Source organism: Balaenoptera physalus, assembly GCF_965194825.1.
Source record: "Balaenoptera physalus genome assembly, chromosome: 7".
Classification (NCBI taxonomy): Eukaryota; Metazoa; Chordata; class Mammalia; order Artiodactyla; family Balaenopteridae; genus Balaenoptera; species Balaenoptera physalus.
The window spans coordinates 13,114,402-13,136,538 of record NC_138886.1 but is presented as its reverse complement, the minus strand read 5'-3'; the positions used below and the strand labels follow the sequence as shown (position 1 = coordinate 13,136,538).

At 56.5% G+C, this 22,137-nt stretch overlaps 1 protein-coding gene across 19 annotated transcripts in view; it reads left to right on the top strand.

Annotated features, from left to right (window-relative positions):
* Nucleotides 1–22,137, top strand: part of DAB2IP (DAB2 interacting protein) — a 193,648-nt gene that overhangs the window by 132,367 nt on the left and 39,144 nt on the right. The window contains exon 1 of one of the 19 annotated variants that reach the window (XM_082467854.1): nt 14,177–15,191. The exons of 16 other annotated variants lie outside the window; for them this stretch is intronic. In XM_082467854.1, coding sequence (XP_082323980.1) covers nt 15,025–15,191 — 167 coding nt within the window. In that variant the 5' untranslated portion in view covers nt 14,177–15,024. Of the gene's footprint in view, nt 1–14,176; nt 15,192–20,716; nt 20,846–22,137 lie in introns of those variants that run through there. 2 more of the 19 variants (XM_082467846.1, XM_082467840.1) reach the window with 2 other exon arrangements.

Here is a 22,137-nt window from a genome sequence, read left to right as displayed (position 1 = left end):
TGGGCTAAACAAAACATGAGTGTTGACCAAATATTCTTTAGTTAGAAATCTTTATCCTAAAGGTTGGATAAAATCCAGATGGGCAGCGGGGAGTAGGCATGGCCTCCTGGGGGGGGAGCCACCTGGGCAGAGGTGTGGCTGCAGGAATCTGCAGAACCGTTTTTTAGGACCGTTGGGACTGGAGCAGAGGGGACCAGAGCAGCAGGACGGATGGGGCCACGCGTGGTTGTGGAAGCCCGGCATGCCTGGCCGAGGGCTGCCCTGGGCGAGCAGATACACGGCAGGCCTGACCCAGGCTCCCGTGAGCCTGCTCAGCTGTGTCGCCTGCCTCTGGCCCGGTGCTTCTGCCCGGCACTGTCACAGTGAACGAGAGGCTTTGGTCAGGGAAGAGCTCAGGGAAGAAAGGTCACAAGTATTTTAGAGAAAGCCCTGGGACACAGGGTATCCTGACCTTTAGCAGAGGTGTAAGAACACAGCTTTTGGGGGGCTGCCCATCTGCCTGTGTGTCCATGAGACTGTGACCTCCCCCAGTCCTTTGCATTTGTTCTCCTGCTGGCTCTGCAGCTCCTTCGGGCACAGGAAGGTCTACAGGAAGGTCTAAACGTCCCGAAGGGGGCTCACCTCCCCTCCCCCTGCAGGGGTCCTGCATTCTTCTGAGAGTCTGAGCTGCTCTGGCCAAAGCCTGTCTGGGTATCTTCCTGTTCAGGCGTAACTTTTCTGTTTCTCCCCCCTGTCGGCCACTCCCGCCATATCCATTTTTGAGTTTCTTTCCAACTGCTCACCAGCGATTCGTCCAGCAAGCTCTCATTGAGCACCTGCTGTGTGCAGGGCCAGAGACACACGCATGATGGAAGCCCAGCGTGGCCGGGGGCTGAGGGAGTAGCCGGACATGGAGAGTGGTGGGGTCCACCCCCGGGGCCTGTGCTAAGGCGAGCAAGGCAGCAGAGGGGGTGGGGCGGTCAGGGACGAGAGGCGGTGACCCTGCGATCCCCACACGCGTGTGTCTGAAGGTGGGGGGGAGTGGTTGGTGGCCGGTTTCCAGCCCTCCCTCCTCCCACCCTGGCTCTGTCCTCTCTGGGCATGCAGGGCGGCTGGCGGCAGCTGGCTTGGGCGAGGCCTGCGCAGAAGAAAAGAAATGTGAGGCAGGCACTTGCCTTCCGGAGGAACAGGTGCCAGCGCGTGCCAGATTCCTCACCAAATGTCTTCTCGTTCACTTCACTTTACTTTAAAGTCTTCTTTTTAACATGAAGGTGGTTAAAAACACAAGCGCAGAGTACCAAATTCCAGCCATCATGGAGGAGTGTAAAGCAAAAGTGCCCTCTCTCCTTCCACACCACTGCCACCCCAGACCCCTCACCCCAAACCACTGCTGACCGTGGCTCGCGGGGCTTTTTCTGTGGCTTATAAAACGGTATCGATGTCTCTGTGCTTGAGAGCGTGCTGTCGAGCTTATTAGTCTCACCTCCTTGGCCGGGAGAGAGGGGCGCGGAGGAAGGCTGGCTGCTCCCCGGGTTCCCGCAGACCCCCTCCCTCCCAGCTCACGCCCTTCGTCCCTTCCCTGTCCCCACAGCTCTGGGGACAGCGTGGCTCTCCTGGTGGCTCCGGGGGGGCAGGGGAGAGGGATGGTCGTTTCCTAGCAGCTTCGCCCAAACTCAGAGATGGTGGGTGAGAGGGAAGGAGGCCTGCTGGCTGGCTGGCTCCAGGCTTCTCTTGCAGACAGGACTCCCCAGGGGACCTTCAGGACTGAGTTTTCTGTTTTTGCTCACCTGTGCCCGGCCCTGGGGACGGGGACAGGAGTCAGCTGTGGTGCCAGCCTGGGGTGGAGAGGTGCGTGCACGTCTCTTCCTGGGGCTCTCTTGGGCTGGGCAGGCCGCCGTGCAGAGGCCCTGGAGCCCAGCCCTCAGGGAGTGTTTGCCTGGGCTCAGAAAGCTCCTAAACCAAGATTCCAGGGTGCTTTTTCAGCCCTAGTCCCTCACGTGGAGGGGCCTGAAGTGCCTCCCTCTCAGCAAGTGAGAACGTAGACAGGAAAGAACTCGGAAGCCTGCGACACGCGAACATGGGCGCTGTTGTTGTTTGGAGCCTAGTGTTTTCCCCAGGGGAGGCCTGTGTGGATTGGGACGCAGCCTGTGAGGACGGGCCCTGGGTGGGGCGGGGGAGGGCAAGAGTGCCGGCCCCGCCTGTCACTGCTCTGGAGACCTCAAGCAAGGAGCTTGGTCACCTGTAAAACGGGGTGAGGAGCCCTGCCCGCCCCACGGGGCTCTGCCGGGGTCTGCCTGACAGCCCTTCAGCTTTGGGACCAGCAGAGCCCTGGCCAGTATTAGGGGTGACGAGGATGTTGATGGTGATGACGACAGGGACAAGAGGAACAAATACTGAGGATTCACTTTGTGACAGGCACGTGCCGAGCGCCTCACGTGCCGCCACCACTGCCGCCAAGTCCAGGCCTCTGTCACCTCCCACCTGGGCCTGAGGCCGACCCCTAGGCTGGTCTCCACCTCCGACCTCGCTCCCCTTCAGTCTGCCCTCCGCCAGCGCAATCTTTAGACAGTACACCACCCGGGCGCCGCGCCCTTCCCTGGCCCCTGCATGGGCAGCTCCTGCCTGCCTTGCTGATTTTACTTCCCCCCTCGTCCCCGCCCCGCACCCCTGCAGTGCCCCAGCCCCGGATCTTTGCTTTTGTTCCCTCTCCCTGGGTCACTCTTTGCCCAGATGTCTGTGACCTGCCCCCACTTCATCCAGCCACGCTGTCAAACCCAGCCTCCTTCTCCCCTCTAGCCTGGATCCTCCTCTCCTGTGAGTTCCCTCTTAGTACTTGAGTTCCCCTGATACGATCATACACGTTTGTGTACTTCTCCCACACTAGGCTGTAGGCCCCAGGGGAGCAGGGCATTGGTGTCTTGTTCCCTAATGTGTCTCCAGCCCTTAGAATAGGGCCTGACACAAGGTTGGTGAATGAACAAATCAACACGTTTCACTTAATCTTACTCCATGACGTAGGTGTTTTGGCATTTGCCTTTTATAGATGAGGAAGATAAGCTCAGAGAGGTGGACAGACTAGCTCATGGTCACACAGCTGCAGCAAGAGAGTTGGGCTTGTTGAAACGCCTGGCCCGGAAGCCTTAATCCCCCAGCCCTGGTTCCTGTTTGGGACTGTTGCCCAGTGTCTGTAGCCCAGAGCCCTGTCTTAGCCAGTAGAAGCTCCCACCTCCTCAGAATCTAGTCAGGCGTGCCTGCAGGAGAGGACAGAATTGTGAGGGGGCCAAAAAGGGGGCATATGGGAAGACCCTGGGAAGAGATGAGGGGTGGAGCCAAGGAGGGAGTGAGAAAAGGAACTGGAGGGGTCTGAGAGGGCCCGGGGGCAGGTCGGGGACTTCAGTGCAGGTCAGGACAGGGCGCCCCAGCCAGGGAGTCCCTGAGGAGAGCGCCCTGGGGCACCACAGCTCCCAAGACCACTGTGTGGCCCAAGTCCAGGCTCCCTGCGCTGGCTCTGTTTCCTGGCATGATCTCTGCTTCCCAGAGGAGCTCAGGCCTGGCCCGGCTTCCCAGGGCGGAGAAGCACACGGTGAGACAGACAGAGAGAGAGAGAGAAAGAGAGAGAGAGAGAGAGAGAGAGAGTGTGTGTGTGTGTGTGTGTGTGTGTGTGTGTGTGTCTCTCCAGCCTTGCTGTTTGCGTTGTCGTCACGTCTTCTTAATCAGCCTGTTTCTGGGAGCAATGACTTCATCTCCTGTGATTCTCAACACAGCCATTGTGCAGCGTCCGTGGAAAGATTGGGCCTGGCACCGTGCATATTCCCCTAATGAATGGGGTTGGGAGAGCTGGCTGGCGGGCCCTGGCCTGTCCTGATCTGGGGCTTGTGGTCAGGTCTGCCTTCAAGAGACTCCCCTTCCAGTGGTCACCCTTAGATCTGGGCTCACGGACCCTGGCCCGCCCTGTGCAGCAAATTCTAGGAGCCAGGGCACACACTGCGGTGTGGGCAGGGCGGTCACACCCAGTCTCTGCCCTCAGGGACGCCTGCTGGAGGAGGAGGTGAACAGACCCTACGTCAGAGGGGCTGTGGGTGGACAGGGAAAGGAGTGAGGGCCCCCCTGGGGCTCAGGGACGCTTCTCAGAGTTGGTGGTTGGGCCACAGGGCAGAAGTGAAGGCTGGTGGCAGGCTTCCCTGGGGAGAGGAGGGAAGGGCTTGCTGGCGGGCCTGGTGGCGTGTGTCGCTGGCCATGTGTGGTGTGCGTCGGCCTGGGGGGTGGCAGGGGATAGAGTGGAAGATGGCGGGAAGGCAGGACTCGATCCTGAAGGTGACTGTGAGCAGGAAGGATTTGAAGAGGAGCCGGGGCCTGATTTCAAGGCAGCTCCCTGACTGTGGGAGGGGGCCTGGAAGGAGGAGGAACAAGCTGGCAGTTGAGGGCCTGGCCCCCTTTTGCCTTTCTCCTCAAGGGGGAGGGTCTCCTCGCCCCCTCCGCCATACTGCCAGGAGCCCCAGCCCCTACCCCGCAAGGAGGCAGTGAGCGCGGGGCCTTAGGGTGGTCTCTGAAGAATGTTGTCTGGGCTTGGGCAGCTGAGCCTCAGTCCCCGAAGCCCATCCCCACTGCAGGCTCATTTACAACCTTGTCTGGAGGCAGGGGGAGGGGTTGAATGACCCCTGGCAGGATGCAGTGCCGTGAGTGGGAATACACTGTGTCACACTCCCGGCCAGGACATGGAGGTGGGGGGGACCCCCGCCAGCTCCCCATCTGGGGGTTCCCCGGGCCCCACTGTATGGAACAGGCCCCGAGTGAGACCGCCTGCCTGAATCCAGCTCCAGAGCCTTGAGCACGTCACCTAACCTGTCCGAACTTCACTCTGCATCTCTGTTAATGGGACACTTGTTGTACCTGCTTCCCACGGTATGTGTGAGGGTTATTGGTTTTTAAGGGGACAGGCTTAGCAGAGTGTCCACACGTAGGAGGTGCCCAGTCTGCTTAGCTGTGGCAGAGGCGGCCGTGGGGTAGGGGCCGGGGGAGGGCGATTATGTTCACCGTCATTATCAAGGCTCCCTTAGGTTTCCAAGAGCCACAGGTGGGGAGTTGGGAGGGGTGATGGGAGAGCCAGCAGGTGGAGGTGGGGAGAGCCTGGTTGAAGGAGCAGAGAAGTGTGGGTCTTAGTCTTCACTGCTCCCAGACCTCAGGCAAGTCACTCATCTCTCCCAGCCTCAATTTCAGGGGCCAAGGAAGGAAGGAGTGAGAAAAGGCATGATGGTGGCCTGAGCCGGCAGGGGCAGGTGAGGGACTAACACATCTGTTAAGACTTCTATTTTCATTTCTTTCAATATTGAGGGACAACTAACTGCCTGCCTCTTGAGCGGACATCCAGCAGGGAAATGCTTTGAAAGGGGCCTTTCCCAAGCTGAGGATGGCCACGTTCTTCCACAGAGGATGGTCTGCTCTCTTCCTTGCCCTGAGCACCACCCGTCTTCCTTCATACGCCTTTACTGTCCCAGCTGTTCGGCATTGTCTTTTGTGGTAAGAAAACAGTTCAGCTTAGCAAACATTTCCTGAGCATCTTTTGTCTTCTTGGGTCTGTGTTGGACCCAGGGGATACAGGCATGGTTAAGATACTGACGCAACTATTAAGAGGGAGGACGATTGTTGAATTGTCTTGTGTGTAAAGATCTAAATGTAAAAGCAGCCTTCCTGGGGCCAGAGGCTCTGGGTTCTAGGCTCTTCTCCTTTCTGCCTGTGGGACTGTGGGCAAATTATAGTAAGTCCCCTACATACGAAAGAGTTCCGTTCCGAGAGCGTGTTCGCAAGTCCAATTTTGTTCGTAAGTCCAACAAAGTTAGCCTAGGTACTCAACTAACACAATCGGCTATATAGTACTGTACTGTAATAGGTTTATAATACTTTTCACACAAATAATACATAAAAAACAAACACAAAAAATTAAAACATTTTTAGTCTTAACAGTACAGTAGCTTGAGAAGTACAGTAGTACCAGCTACATCACTGCTGCTTTTACGCTTGCTTCCGGACATCCTGGGCTTGAAATAAAGATACTGTAGTACTGTACTCTATACAGTACTGTACAGTAAAGTACACAGAAGCACAACCACTTGTAGAGGATGCACGCATGTGACAGTGTACGCCAGACACATGCACTAACTTATGTGATTGGACATGCAAATGCATGTTTGAATCTTTGAAAGTTTGCCCCTCAAAGGTTCGCATGTAGGGGACTTACATACAGGACCTCTGAGCCTCAGTTTTTTCAATTCAGAACCTGGGTCAGTCTCTGGTTGTCCCTCAGTAAGAAGGCTCTGCAATCACTTTTGGATTATTCACTTACTGTGTCCTCTGCAGGGAGATTCGAAGTACAGTTTCAGGGCAGAGCCAGAAGAACAGACTCCAGAGGTGGTAGACTGGCCTGACCCAAGTTTGAATCCAGTTCTGCAACTTAATATTTATGTAACATTGGGCAAATTACATCCTAAATCTCTTTGGGACTGGGTTTTCTCAGATGTAAAATGGGTATGATGATATGCCTGATATGCTATGTCCCGGCTCTTAGGGAACTCAGCAGTCATATTAAAGCTGCTATGAATCTCTTCTCCCCAAATACAGTGCCTGCTCCATGCCAAACACACCCCCAAGCCCCCTCTCCCCAGCTCCGCATATCGGAGGGGAGCCAGTTAGTGGAGGTCTTCAGGCTGCCCTACTGGGAAAAGAGGATGGGGAGACAGTAACTGTAGCCCCAGACCTGCAGCTGACTGAGGAGCCTGAGGATGGGCCCCCAGAAACAATTCCAGGTGGGGCGCGGGCCTCCACAGAGAGCCTCCCCCACCCCGCCCCCCGACTCCCGCAGTGGGCAGCAGGGGTCAAATGGTTTTAAACCTCCTTGATTTGCATATATACTAGTTTGGCATTCTGTCTTGCTTTATTAAAAAAATGTTTGCTAATGAAATTAATAGTGTAAACAAGATTTGGGGAGGGCAGGCGGCCAGGGGAGGGGGTTATTTAGCACACTTCAAAGGACACCCTGCTCCAGCATCTCAGCCACGCCATTTGCATACGTAATGATCGTGCTAATTATAGGTGGCCTCATCTGTTAACAACAAGTTTGCCAGGCTGTGCTACATCATTGTAATCACCCAGTCAGAATTCTCTGGCATGCTTTTCACTAAAGGTAACAAGAAGGATAATAATAGTGCCTATCATTTTTTGCCCCCTTGCTACGTGCCAGGCATCCTACCAGGCACTTGACAGTCATCATCTCATTTAATCTTCACAACAGCTCTGTGTCCCAGAGATTCTTATCTCCTGTGTATAGAGGATGAAACTGAGGTACAGAGAGGTTAGGTAACTTCCCTGGGCGCACACAGCCAAGAGCCGGCAGTTGGGGAAAAGACCCGAGGTCCCGCTAACTCTCGTGCTTCTTCCACTCTGCGGCACTTCTTCTCTGGGGAGACTTGACACACAGGCTCACTCTATCTCGTTCTCATTTGGTCCTCTCAGAAACCCCCCCGTTTCTGCTGAAGGGGAAGCTGAGACCCTAACAGGTTATTGAGGGCTGTGCAGGAGGCGAGCCCAGGATCTCTAACTTCTAGGGTAAAGCCATCCCCTCGTCCCCACGTACCTGCCCGCAGTGTGTGTGTGTGTGTGTGTGTGTGTGTGTGTGTGTGTGTGTGTGTGGCGGGGGGGGGGGTGGGGAAGCGGCCCCTCAGCCTCCCCTGAGGTCTTGAGGAGGGGACGGTGTCCCTCGCCTCTCCCACTCAAGCAGCGCTGGGCTTGGCCTCACTGCCAAAGAAAATTATGAGACAATAAACAGATGGGAGGACACCAGCATGTCCTAACTGGCTTTACACGTGTTGTCACTAAGTCAGAGGTTGCACACGGGTGGCTTGTGGCCATGTGTAGCCCACAGGCAGGTTTCATTTGGTCTGGGAGGGTGAAAGGTGTTTTTAAAAAAAAACCGTTCCCCATATTTAAGCACTCCCAAAACATTCACATTCAACATTCACCAGAAAAATCTGGATTTCTGGCTTTTCTTGAACAAACAGATGTGGCAGCGTTGGGACTGTATTCCTGCAGGGCAGAGAACCAGCCTCTGCAGTTCATCTCAGATTCCTTTTACTCCCCAGAAGGCCTTCGAGTTTGCTTAGCCTGCACTAGCTCTTCCCAGTGATACTGGGAGGGGTGTATGGGGGGATAGGGTTCCCATTCTAGAGATGACGAGCCTGGGATCTGAGTGGGCCGCTCCACAAGGCTGTTGTCAGCTAGGCCTTAAACCTCCATCCTCACCGTCCACCTTGTGTGGTTTTCACTCCACCTCGCTGCCTCCCAGCCATGTCCAACTCCACTGTCTGCCAAGGCAAGAAGGAAACCTTTCACAGGCCTAATGACTCAAAAATAACCAACCGTGAGCCCAGGGAAGTGTTCCTGTCTCCCCTTCTCCTTTTCCACCCTCCCCGAGACCAGAGGGGACATGGGAAACCTATTCATTTAAACTCAATTATTTTCTCGAAGACAGAACGGAACTGAATTGGGTCAACGGCTATATTTGCTGTGCTCAGCTCTTTCCCCTGCAACAACGGCACCCACTGGCTGTGTTGCTGGGCTCCGTGCCACCAGGCTCACCAGTTAGAACTCCGTATCGGTGGCCGTTCCTTGGAAAACATGGCTCTGAAGGAGGGGAGCCCCCTCTGCTCATTCACCCAACAGGCTGCAGGAGCGGGGTCTGGAATCACATGGCTACCACCTTCCAAACCTAGGTTGCCCAACGGGAGTCTGCAGTGGAGGCGATTCTGACAGAGGAGTGCCTTACAGATGAGCAAACAGACACCCAGAGAAATTAAGTGCTTGCTGGAAAGGCAGGCCTTGAGCCAGACACGACAGGGACCTTACTAGCCGTGTTGCTCGGAGCAGAGTACTTGACTGCTCTGCACTTCTGTCTCCCCGTCTTGTAAATGAGGCAAAGAACTTGACACACCTCCTGGGGCCAGGCAGTGACGATGTAAACGTGACACAGTGTGCCCGGCGCCTGCCCCCAGTTAACTCGTCTGTCCACACTCCTTCCCTTGCATGGTGTGCCAGGCACAGAGCTTGGTGGGGGTCCCAGATCTCAGGAGGAGGCTCTACTGGGATGCCCTCCTCTCTTTGAAGCCTCTCCCAATTCCTTACCCCCAAACCGGAACTGTTCCTGCCATCATTATAGGTCCTCTGTTGGGCCAGGCCCTGCTCTGGATACTTTCGCAGTTTCCTCGGGGCCCACGGCCTGTTAAGTGTGTTTCTGGCGCTAATGGCTGTACGCACCCCTCCCCCACTGGACTGCCAACTTCTTGAGGGCAGAGACCGCGTGTCTTGTTGACCTGCCTGTATCCTGGATCACTCCCTGTCTAGATGTGTGGCCTTGGACTGGATGTTTAACCTTGGTGGGCCTGTTTTCCCATCTGTAAAATGGGAATAGTGATGCCTCTTTCCGACGCACGTCACGGAGTGGAGGCCAGTAGTGTCAGACGCGGCAGTGCTGCAGCAGATTCTCAGAAAACATGTGGAGAAAATCAAATCAGACGCTTGCGCTCCACTCCCTAGAAGCAGGGAACCTCTAAGAGCGGGGCTCTGGGGGATCGTGGGAGGGGTTGTAAGCGCCGCCTTGTTGCAGAATTGCTGTCTGCTTACATGGAGAAGAGCAGACAGGGCGGTGGCCTGTGGGCCTCGCCTCACTTCCTCCATCTTCTCTGCTGCTCCGGCCTCACGGTTATTCCAGTTCCCAGTGGTGGAGCTGGATGGGTTAGGAACCCCAGGTCCCAGTGCCTGGCGTTGTACCTCCCCTTTTGGCAGCGTTAGAACCTGGAGGTGGAGCAGGGCCTCCCCCCTGCATCCCCATCGCCGGTTCCAGGGGTTGGGGCGGGGTTAAGGGGACGGTTCAGGGAGGTTTGAATTCCCTGACCTTTCAGAGTTGTGACGTTAGGGGGCATGTGTGACCTTGGCCTGGTGTAGACCTGGTGGGGTGGTGGCTGCGGCGACAGGGCTTGGGGCCTGGGCAGTAGGTGACCCAGCCAGAGACACAGAAGCCGGGCTCTGGTGGGAGCTCAGTGAGTAGCACTGGAGTCTCTGGGCAGGGGCTTAGGGATCATCTAAGTCTTGATCACAAACTGACCCAGCGTCCTGTGCAGCCAGGGCAGCAGTAACAGGCTCCTGAACTGGAACCGTCCCCTCCCCTCACCCCTTGATAGCGCTCAGGTCCTGGAACACCACGCTGGTTGTTGCCCAGGACTTGGCACCTTGACAACCAAGAAAGAGAAGTGCTGACCACGTCTCATTGCCTGTTGAGTAAATTTACTCTGTGTTTTTCCCAGGAGGCGTCACATGGGTAGGAATTTACTCCCCCTAAATGCTTTGATGGAAACATTACGGTTTTTCAGTGAACGTGTGTCAACGTCGCTGTAGGGGGAAAGGTTCCAGGATTCTCTGCCAGCTGAAGTCATTACCACAAGACAGTGGTTGGGGGCCTGGCAGATGGGGTAGATGCAACCAGGCTGGTGGGGGGAGGCAGCCAGAGGGCCGGAGCCCAGCCGGCCTTTCGGGAGGGAGGAGGGGGTCTGAGCAGGTGGAGAGGGAGAGGGAGTTGGGAGGCTGCAGGCTGACAATATACATTAACACCCTCCCAACCTGCCCCCCACCCATGGCACAAAACAAAGGGAGTGGGGAACTTGAGGGGTGGGGACGGAGAACAGAGGCTCTGGAATGGTGAGCACTGACAGCTCAGGCCAGGAAGACAGGCTGCGGCCAGATTGTGGAGGGGCCTGGAATTGCAGCTCCTACCAGTAACTAGCTGTGTGACCTTGAGCAACTTTTCCAACCTCTCTGTGCTTCAGCTTCATTTTAGTAAAATATCCCTGTGGATACCCACAGCTTATGGCTCTTTGGAAGATTAAGAAGATAATGTATGTAAAATACCTAGCACTGGGCCTGGCACATAGCTGGTGCCAGAACACATTTGTTGCTTGTTGGTGATGATAAAACCACACAAGCATAGATGTGTTCACATAAATTAACAGCTGGGGCACATTGAAACTGCTACCCAGAGTTGGCCCTCAGTCTAATACCAAGTTTGTTTCTCAGCTTCAGCTGAGTACAGCAGTGGTCTCTTCAGAAGCCGTTGTCCATGAACAGCCAGGGCCGGGGGCTGACTGTCCTCTGCGGGGCATCCCTCTTCGGTCTTGTGCCTGCTTCTGGCCTGCAGGCTCACCTGGATGGAGGCAGTGGGTTACAGCAGCGCCCTCCTCTGGCTGAGGCGGTTCTGGGCAGGCCGCAAAGGGCCTCCGTCCTCTACACAGCCTCTGGAAAGGACAGTGTTGTGGTCACAAGAAAGGTCCTCCCTCCCAGGATATGAGTATCTCTCTCCCCAAGGGGATATACAAACATTGCCTGGAAGTGCTCCTTGACAGTCTTGGGGCTGGCTCCCTTGTACCCCAGGAAATGGGAAGCTCCTTGAGGAAGGTAGGTTCCAGGGTCTCCCACAGGGCCTGGCCCAGTTGGTGAGACACCTTCAGATCTGAAAGGTCATGAGACATCTGGGCTCTGAGCTTTTGGGAGAAGAGGTCCATCACACATTTATTGAGTCCTAGGACTTGAAGAACCAGAGATGAATAGACCCCAAGGAGGGCCTGACAGGACAGGCAGCAGGACCCAGGAGAAAGGGAGGAGGACTGGGAATTCAGGAAGAGAGGGAGAGTTCACATACCTCCTGGGCCTGGGGACACTGGGAAAAGGCTTCCCTGAGGTGGGGCAGTTAAGCTGGGCCTTGAAAGGTGAATGAGAATTGGAGATTGGGGCAGGAGGGGAGATGAGTGGGAGCAGAGGCGTGGCCATGAGAGAGGGCAGGGATGCCTGGGGAAGAGCAGAAGAGGGCCTGTGGCTGGTGGGGGTGTGTGTGAAGGTGAGGAGTGTGCAGTGGGTGGGTGGGGCCTAATGATTAGGGAGACCTGGTCACTGGGGGCACTGGAACCAGGAGTTACGGGGTCAGCTTCTGAAATTCCAAGGACGCTCGCTGTGTTCTCACTCCCTTTCACATATTATTCAAGATGGCTCTGAAAGCAGCTTGCAAGAGGTTATGCAGTCCCCTGAGCTGAGGCTAGAAGGGTAAGGAGGAAGCACCTTATTCAAGGTCAAATAGCTGGTTAGTACATCTTCTGAACCCCAGAGACAGGCTCGTTTCTTTTTAGCTTGTGACCCCCTCCTGTGACAGCTGTCATGCAGAGGGAGAGGTCCTGTCACAGGGGCCTATTTTGTTATAAAAAGACATTAGAACTGTGTGGATCAACCAGTGGGGGTGGCTTCCTGCCTGGGGGAAATCCGGGAAGGCTCCCAGGAGGAGGGGGTATTAGAATTAGAGAGGGAGATAAGAGGGGACCAGTAAATAGGTACAAATGGCTGTCTGGGGCGAGGCACATCTATTGTACTTTCAGATGTGGCTGGGCCAACTTGTGCAAGTGATTGAGCTTCTCTAGACTTGATTTCTTCATTTGTAAAGTGGTTACAGTATCTGCCTTACCTCTTTATTGCTATTATTGAGTTCAAGTGGGAGGCCTGCTTGGGGCCTGCGCCCTGGAGGAGTGCTCGGAGATGCGCTCTGTCCCCTCCATCTCTGGTGCCTTGGATGCTCTGGGAGCCAAAGGGGCTTCTTCTGCCCTAGGGCCTCCCTTGGTGACTACGGCCTCACCTCTCCCCGGTTTTGAAATTTTATTAAGACATTGGATAGGCCCAGATGAAGCTGAGAGGGGAAACCTCACTTCAGAAGGAAGGGAACCACCACCATAAGTGCACCTCTGGCTAAGAGTTCTCTGGGCTTTGGGGGTGTGAGCAGATGCAGATGGGGGGGGCGGGTTTTGTTGGATTACCTGTGGTCAGGATCACCTGTGCTCAGAACAGAGCTGAGCCCAAGCAAGGACACAGCAGGGGACGGAGTGAGTTACTTCCCAGGTTGGGGGCTGCTGTGGGGTTACAGTCAGACCTCTTCACCAGCCCTGCAGGTGCCCCAGACAGAGTGCTGCCTACCTGAACACAGTAGGTGCCTGACAGTCTGGCACTTAATAGGAGCTCAGTTGTTGCTGAGGGTCTGGATCAGGCTGAAATTGCCATGGGCTGAACTGGGGCTTGTGAGCCTCTGGTGTAGAGGCTATGGAGTAGGCAGGACCCCAGGCAGGGGTGCTATTCTCCCACCGGCCTGTTTATCCATATTTACATGGAGGGATTAGATTCCATAATCCCGTTGCACCAGAAAGTTATGCAGCAGCCACTGTACTTTGATTAGCCCCTCCAGATGGTGGCTGTTAAGGGAGGTGTGTGATTCCCTGTGTGTGGTAGAGGCTCAATACTTGGAAACGTTGCTGTGGCTTTTCAAGCAGGATGGCAAAGCGGGTAACCCCAGGCGAAAATGTCAGGTTGGCTGGGTGTGCCTTTCCCAGAGGGATTTTCAGTTCAGTAAGGGCCCTGTCAAGGTGACCCAAGGATGAACCCCCCAGGCCAGCGGGTGGGGCAGCATTTGGGCTTCTGGGTCTGACTGCCCCTGTCGTCCTGTAGCATTCACAAACCTGAGCAGCTCACCCCCTTGTCTCTTCCCTCCGGCACTTAACCCTCCCCCTCTGTCCTGCTGGCCCAGCCCCGGATACAGGAGAGCAACCGCCCTGGGAGGGAGCTTGAACCCAGTTCTTCCCAAAAGGTCTAGCTCCAAGGAGTCGGTGCAGGGAGTCGGGAGCCCTGTTTGACTGGGTGACCGTAGTAGGCAAATCCCCGGCTTTGTCTGCACCTCCGTTTCTGTTCGCATTTTTTAAATGTCCGAATGGAAGTGCGGGAGAGGGAGGGTACTGGCCCTCGGGGGGGTGGGGGCCTCGGGACTGCTGCTCTGAGCCCGACGAACTCCGGCGGGGCCTCCGCGGGCAGTCGGGGGTGGGCCGGGCCTCGTCCCCGCTCGCGTCCGGAGCACAGTGGCGGGTTGGGGCGGAAAGTGGTTGCAGCTGGGGGCAGCTGGCCGCGGAATGTCCCCTGCCGCCGGGCCTGGGAAGGCAGGGCCAGCGGCTCGGGGGGGCGGGCTGAGGGCGGGGCTTCGTGGGGGCGGAGCCGGCCGCTTCCGGCCTGGAGCGCGAGGGGCGTGGCGCCGCGGGGTGGGAGCTTGGAAAGCTCCAGGAGCTGGATGCGGGGGAGGTGGTTTTGGCGCGCCCCCGAGTCTTTCGGTCACCCCAGCTCCCACTTAGCTTTGGCCGGCCTGTCTCAGGCCAGCCAGAAGGACACTAGTATTCGATCAGGACATCTGTTAGTGCCTACTTTGTGCCAGGCACTGGCCCGAGGTGTGCCGGGCCTACCAGGTGAACAGGCCCCTACGTTTTCCAGGTGGGAGGAGGAGGGGGCCCAAGCTTGTTTCAGATCAGTACCATGAGGAAAGTGAAGCTGAGTGATAACTTGGGGTGGGGGTGGAAGTTGCTCCTTTGGTTAGAACCACCTCTACTAGGACGCGCGCGACAATTGATCTGAGAGCAGAGTGAGGAGAAACCAGCCTGGCCTAGAGCCCGGGCCAAGCAGAGGGAACGGCAAGTGCAAAGGCCCGGAGGCGGGACTCGGGCGGGGTATGACCCTGGGCGGAGTCAGCGCTTTGGGGAGGAGCCTGAGACTCCTCTGCGAGCCTTGTTCCAGCCTCCCGGACCGGGAGCTCGGTTACAGGGCCCGCACCCCGCCCAGGTGCCTTTGGAGGGCGACCTGCTCGTGGCTGAAAGTGCGTCTTTCTAGACTTCTTGGACCTGGAGTTTGTGCCATGTGGTTACCTGTATGGAAGACTGTAATTTTCCAATTGTTCCGTGGAGGACCCGGAAACCTCTAGACGTTGTCACCGGTGTGTTTTTTTAAGTCGTTTCTGAAATTTCAACTTGGAAGACAGAGTCAGCACGTGCTTTGCGGGAAGGGGAAACCTGCCTGGTCACAGCTCTTAGATGCTGGCCTGGACTGAGCGGTCCCCTGATCTGGCCGGGAGAGGCACCTGGGTGCCCGCCATCCTCAGGAATGGGCCTCTGTGGCCTCGGACTCCTCGGTGATAACCTCGGCAAGATCCTGGGCCGGGCCGGAGGAGCTGCTCTGTGGAGACCCGGCCGTCCTCGAAAGCCAGATCTGGCTCCCAGGCCCCTGGTGCCCAGACCAGGGTCAGCCCAGAGGCCTATCCCTCCGCCAAGGTCTGTGGGTGGCTCTGCCTGGGGAAGGGGGTGCAGGAAACTTCCTGCCCTGGGGGTGGGCACCTCGATGGCTGTGGGTGGAGGCCGGAGGGTGTGGAGCTGTTTCTCCAAGGGGGCCCAGCCCTGGGAGCCCACCCACTCTCCGGCCAGGGCCTTGTTGATGCCCCACAGCCCCTCCTGAGCAGCCTGGTTTTCACGCTGGCCTCGGGGGAAGAATGGGAGACCCCCACCAGCTTGGAAGGAAGGGGGAAGGTGGGGGCTGGGTTGCTTGACTGGCTCCTCCCTCCTGGGAACCAGGCCCAGTCCTCCTGGGAGCTTCAAGTCTTCGGGATCCGGGTGGAGAGAAGCCCACTGAGCGAAGGACCGAGGAGGTGGAAGCAGGCAGGCAAAACTGTGGGGAAGGAGATCTAGGCCCAGGGAGCTGGTGGGGTTGGCAAGGTGGGCTGTGAGGAGGGGGCTTTGACCCCAAGCTGAGGAGCCAGTGAGGGCCCTCGGGCTACTGTCCGCTTAGCCTGGGCCTCCCAGCGCAGGTGAGGAGCAGGGTGAAGCCGCGGGGGCTCCTAGCCACTGCCTCTTGGAGACAGATTTAATAATCCTAGGCTGTCTCTCTGACGGTTAGTATTGCAGGAGGGAAGCTTTAATCCCAAAACTTTTATTGATCCAGACACTAATAAAAAGTAAAGGGTTTTGTGGAGCAAGGTTTTTTGGAGCAAGGTTTTTTCCTTGTTTTCTACTCGAGCAAAGAACATCAGAGCCCTAAAACGCAAATTTGTTTTTCTGCCTCTCCCTAGGTTTGGGGAGCGGGGTGGGGCTTGGCCGTGTTCAGATTTCACCTCTCTAGGAGCCCTCCCTGACCGCGCACGCCTGCAGTCATGCCTCTTCTCCACGGTTAAGCAGCTGCCCCTGTGCATCTAGTCTGTCCCCTAGGAGGGTTGGGGTGTCACAGAAGCCTTCCTGCTCACCTGCGACCCCGGGGTAGTGAGAGACATCTGCCTTAAGGCAGCGCAGGCATGGCTCTTGACTTCTTGTGTCTTTCTGGGTTCGGTTCTCTTGCTGTCCTCTTCTTTGTTTCTTTGTTTTTGCATATTTATTTCATAAATACTTACTGAGTTCTTGCCAGACCCTCCCTTAGGATGCGGAAAGACAACAGAGCTTCCCTTCTGGCAGGAGAGACAGGCAATCATAAGTGAGTGGACAAACAAATCAGTAATTCCAGATTGGGTGATATCAGTCAGGATTTTTGTCTGCTTTGTTCAGCACCTGGATTCCCAGTGCCTAAAATAGTGTCTGGCTCGCTGTTTGCACTTAATAAATATTTGCTGGCTGAACGAACAAGATGATGTGAAGGAAACTGCCAAGTGTTTCCGTGGGGAGTAATGGGGGCGGGGCAGGACCTGTTGTAGCCTGGGCGGTCTGGGGGAGGACTGAGTTCCACCGGCCTCCTGAAGCCAGCCTTTACGAGAAGGGGGTGGAACTAGAGCTCCTGCCTGAGGGAGCAGGGAGTGCAAAGTCCCCGAGGGCGGGAAAGCAGTGGCTTCCAGTTGGGGGATGGGGATTGCCAGATGAGGTCAGAGGGTGGGCTGGTCACTCTCGCGGACTTCTTTCCCTGGGGAGGAGTTCGGATTTATTCCAATTGCTGTAGGGAGTCACTGGAGGGTTTTTAGCACCAGAGTTAAATAATCTGATTTGCCTTTCTAAAGAGTCCCTCTGACTCCTGGGTGGGGAGGCGGGGTAGGGCCGGTGAAGAGGCGTGGACAGGTGTGAGAGATTTTTTTAGAGGCGGTAGCGGTAGGATTTGCTGATGGATTGGGTTCTGGAGGCCAGGGAAAGGGAGGGTGGCTGGCTTCTGAGACTCCTGGCTTAAGCTGCTGAGACAAAGCTCCACTTTGGACATTTCAGATTTGAGGTTCTGTGAGGTGTCAGCATTTAGATAAGTGAGTCTGGAGGGCAGAGTAGGGGAGGGCTGGGATAGAAACTTTGGAGTCTTGAGCCCTGGAGGTGTTTAAAGCTAAGGCGTGGATGCGATCACCAAAGGAGAGTGTTTTACTGAAGGAGAGTGCACCCACGTCAGAGCCTGAGAAACTCCAGCACCTGGCAGAAAGGTGGTGCGGTACTGGGAAAGCAGGGCAGTGGCCTGGGAGGGAGGGGAGGCACCTCAGAGGGGGTGGTGGCCTGGGTTTCAGGGAGGGAGCTCGCTGTCCTGTTGAGTACGGAGAGGACAGGAACTGTGGTTGGCTTTGGTCACACGAAGGCCTGTGGGGACCTTTGGGAGAAGCACTGGGGTCAGGCCAGGTGTGTTGAGTAGAAAGGAAATGAGTAGAAGAGGAGGCAGCAGGGCCTGAGAAGCGCAGGGCGAGCGGCCCGTCCGGGAAGCCAAGGAGGGTCAGGTGAGGGCTCACACGTCCCGGGTCCTGGTCTCCGTGTACCAGCCGTGGGCTCCCACCTTGGGCCTGCATCAGGAGCCTCTGAGCGGAATCCCTAGAGATCCAGACTGGGGAGGGCTGGATCGGGCCCCCCCTCTGTGGTCTTCAATAGCTCTCTGAGCTCTGTTTCCCTCTCTCCTTGGAGGGCTTGCTAACCACCCTGTAGTGGCTCACTCTCCGCTCTTGTAGTCACCCAGCCCTGTCCTCCCCCCTCCCTGCCCCATCTCTCTGAGTCCGGGGCACCTAAGGAAGAGCACTGTGGACCTGGCTTTCCTCAGAGGGCCCTTCCGCCCTTCCCAGAGCTGAGAGCTGGACTTGGTTTGCACTGGTGGCTTTGCTCTGGAAGGTTCCTTGGTGTGTTTGGCGTCTGGAGAAGTCTGAGGTCTATTTCAGAATATTTGGGTGGCTGGGACCTTGACCTCCCGCAGTGCTTGGCTGTGTGGCGGGGTCGGGGTGTGGGTTAGAATGTGTTTGGCTTATTGGGGAGACAGTGCAGGGTTGGGGACAGCCTAAGATCTAATGCTCCTGTTGAATGAATGACACCCAGATATTTGAGTCTTTGGGTTCCCAAGTTGTTTTGTTAAATGCTTTCTCTGCATCTGGTTAACCAGTGTTTTTACACCTGTTATCTTCCGAGGATAGTGTATTTCCTCATTTTGTACCTGAAGAAACTGAGGTTCAGGAAAGTGAAAGAACTTGCCCAAAGTCCCACAGTTGCTAAGTAACACAACTAGAATTGCCACTCAGCCCTGCAGACCTCCCAATCACGCCACCCCTTACTGACTGATTAACCCTGTGGATGAGGAGGTGATGGTGGGTGCAAGGGGCCTGGTCCCCCACTGACCCTCAGGAATAGTGGCCATATGCTCTGCTGGGGCTGCAAGGCATGCCTCCTGCCTCCTAGCCCCTGTTTTCTCTGGTGCTCCTCTCTCCCCCTCTCCCCCTTCCCCCCTCCCCGAGCACACACACCAGTTGCTTTAGGCTCCAGGAAGATAGAAAGAGGCAGACCTTGAACTTGATCAAGTTTTGGGGGCTCTTGGGGCCCAGGGAGCCCACAGCTTCTGGGAGGCTGTTTATGCCGCAGGTGTGGCGTGGCTTGAGGGACTGCTAAACTTCACAATGGAAAGCCAGCTCAGCTGCAGCAAGTCCCCTGGGAGACACCTGAGGAGGTGAGGGCCCGCCCCTCACTAGGGAGTGGGGAGACTGAGGTCCAGAGATGCCTGGGTGGGGCTGGGTTCTACCTGGAGAGGTGATGCCTTATACTGCCTCCTGACAGGCCATGTGGCTTTGCGCCCTTGCACCCTCTCCCTACCCAGCAGACCCCAGTTAGCCTGGGGGGTGGAGTGGGCCAGAGGCAGGCTGTTTTTACGTTGCAAAGAATTCAGGCTACAGCCCAGCCTTTCTCAGCCTTTATGGCCTTATGACCTGGATGCTTCTGGAGGAGGGTGGGCATCTGGGACGTGCTGGAGGGTGGTCTTGCCTGGTAGTCACTGAGGGTCCCAGGTGGACCCCGTCTTTACAGAAATAAACTGCGGCCCAGAGAAAGATGTGACTTTCCCAGGGTCACTACCCAGGAAGCTAGTTTCCCGCTTTGTGTCTCCCAGCATATCCTGGGGCAGCGTCCTTCAACCTAGCTAAACCTGCCGGTCTTTATTGAGTGCTCACTGGAAGCCAGGCTTTGTTCTATAACTCACTGACTTCTCACAGCAAGCCCGTGAGGCTGAGTACTATTATTATTGCAGAGGGCGAAAACAGTCCCAGAGAGGTGACATGACTTGTCCAAGAACAAAAGGTTGCAAGTGGCACAGTCCAGATTTGAACAGTCTGGCTTCAGAGCTCATGTTCTTAACCACCAGGCTACACGGCTTCAGACTTACTTGACTGCCAGGCTCCATAGAAACGTACTGAGGGTGATAAATCCTTGAATGACCTGGCCCCTGCAGAGTTAGGTCTGAGGACTCCGCCTGGCCTTGGCCTTTCTGATAGGATGGCTGTACAGCACCTATGGGCTGCCCAACCACTCCTGGTGCCCGGAAATGACCCATCTTTCTTGGAGGACGGAGAGGACAGGAAGCCTTTCTTGGAGGGCTTGCTAGACCAGATACTGAGGCCCAGGCAGTCACGTCTCTCTTTTCCTCTCCCCTGCCCACCCTTGGAGCCTAGGGGTCCCAGGAGAGCCCCCATCCCTGCAGCCCCGCCTCTTCCCTTCCTTTGGACCTTGGTCGGCTTGCCTGAACCCTGAGGTTGGAAGGACGGCTCCCTTACCTACCCCCTCTGACTGTAGAGCCTGTTTGGGAAGGGACGAGGGCCTGGCTGTCGGTTGCCCCACCCCTACAGGGGCTGCGGACCCCCTCTTTTCTCCTCCCTCTCCTTGCCTTTCCTGTGCCTCATGATTTCCAATCTTCTCATCTGTGAGAACGGGGAAAGAATAGAACCGACCTCACAAGGTTTTGAGGCCTAGACTGAAAGCCCAGGGTTTGGGCACCTGCGACAAATGATTCCTCATCCTCGCCTGCTTGTTTGAAGGAAAGATGCTAGTCGATATGGAACAGGAGGGGCCTCTGGAGGGAGCAGGTGGGAGAAGAATCCTGGCTTTGGCTGACCTCACGTGGCTGGGCCCTGGCTGGGCCGCTCTGTGCCATCCTGGGCGAGTCGGGAGCCTCTGCCCGCCACAGCTTCCTCCTCCGTAAGATGGGTCCAGCTGCTGCCTGTCTTGTGGCCTAGTTGTGAGGAGTAATGAGACGCTGCTGTGAAGTGCTGAGTGCTGTGCTGGCCCGTTGTGAGTGCTTAAAAACTCTGCCCTTCCCACTCTTCTTGAGATGTAGCCTCCTTGTTTTGGGGTTTGGGGGGTTCTTCAGATGAAATTTGGATTTTTACTCTTGTGCATTTTGTCTAAAATCTTCCCAAGGCCTCTAATCTCATCATGACTTTTGAGGGATTTTGGGGTTTTTGCTGTCTTGTTTCCTGTACAGAAAAAGGGAGGTGTGCCTTTAAGTCCCCAGCAACCCAAGTGGGACACTGGCCCTTTAAAAGCACATTACGGAGAGTTGGAACTTAGCCTTTGTTTGACTAGCCATGATCAGTCCCAGCGGACAGGGCTGGAATGGTATGTCTAGGACCAGAGCAGGGCTGGACTGGCTGGGCCCGGTGGGGGACAGCGGGCAGCGGGGTGGCCGGCCTAGCCCCTCGGTTTCCCGGGCCTGGAGAGCCTGGTGGCCGCGCGGAGGGATGGTGAGTGACCTGATGGCCTGAGCGGAGGTTGGGGTGAGGGAGGCCAGGAAAGAAAGCAGGAGGGAGGCTGCCAGTCTCGGCCCCTGACCAGCCTCTTGGGCCCAGGGAGAACTGAGACGGGTGGGAGCGGCCGGTCAGAGAGGATGCCCGGTTTCGGGAAGGACTCAGTCATTCCCCAGCGACGGTGCCTCTGCCCCTCTGTGGACGTCCACCACCGGCCCAGAATGTGGAAGCAATTAGGACAGCCCGACCAAAAGCGAGAAACCGAGGAGTGGTGTTGCTGTTTTTAGTGTTGAAAAGAGAGGAAACCCAGTGTCAGCGGCTCCTTTCCACGAGCAGGCCTGGTGGTCTCTGTGGCTGCACCGGGAACCGGGAAGTGAGGAGCTTGGCCTTTGCTCCGTGTCGCCGAGCCCGGGGCTGCCCTGGGTGGGGCTGCGCTGGGGTTTGGGGGCCGTGTCATCCCTGCCCCAGCCCCCAGCTGGACTCTTCTGTTTCCCTCCTTCTCCCTGCCTCTGTCTGTTCCCTGATCCTTTGGCCTGCAGGCCGGCGGTGTGTCTGAGCCTGGGGTATGTTTTGCTCCAGCTTAAATGTTTGAAACGGTTGTCCGGAGCCAGGCCCCTGTGACACGGCAGCCTCTACTGGGGAAGTACCCCGTCACGAGAGAGGTCGGGGGTTTGGCTGGTCACACACTGTCCTGTGGAGGGGTTGTGAGGAGCAAATGAGCCGCTACTGTGAAGTGCCAGCCCTGCACCTGGCTTCTTACAAGTCTCCGTGTCCCTTCGTCCTGCCCACGTTCACTGCCACTGCTGGGGTGCTGCCGGTGGATCAGACTCCTATCAGCTAGGTGTCCTTCTCACCATTTTCCAGACAGGTGACACGGGGGGTTGACAAAGGCAGGGATCAGTGGAGTTCTGGTGACCCACGATTTTTCTAAGTTACTTGAAAGTTGGTGCATTTAATCACACAATTTCTGTAGGTTTGGTGAAAGCCTGAGACATTGACAGGCAGTGAAAAGAGTTTGGAGTTGGAGCCCAGATGCCAGGCCTCCAGCCCTGCCCCGGTGCCTGTGAACTGTGACCTGTGACCTTGGGCAAGCTGCTGGACCTCCCTCCCTGAGCCTCCACTTCCGCAGGGGTGGAGTGCTTAGGGGAAACCCTGGAGGGAGGTGTCGGTTCTGCTGGGGTGGGCGGGTGGCACGGAGGGGGTGGTCTTTGAGCTGGGCGTTGATGGATAAGGCGCACTTGCTGCTGGGCGCGTTCTGAGTGGATGTGCGCAGCCCAGTGTGGCTGGGT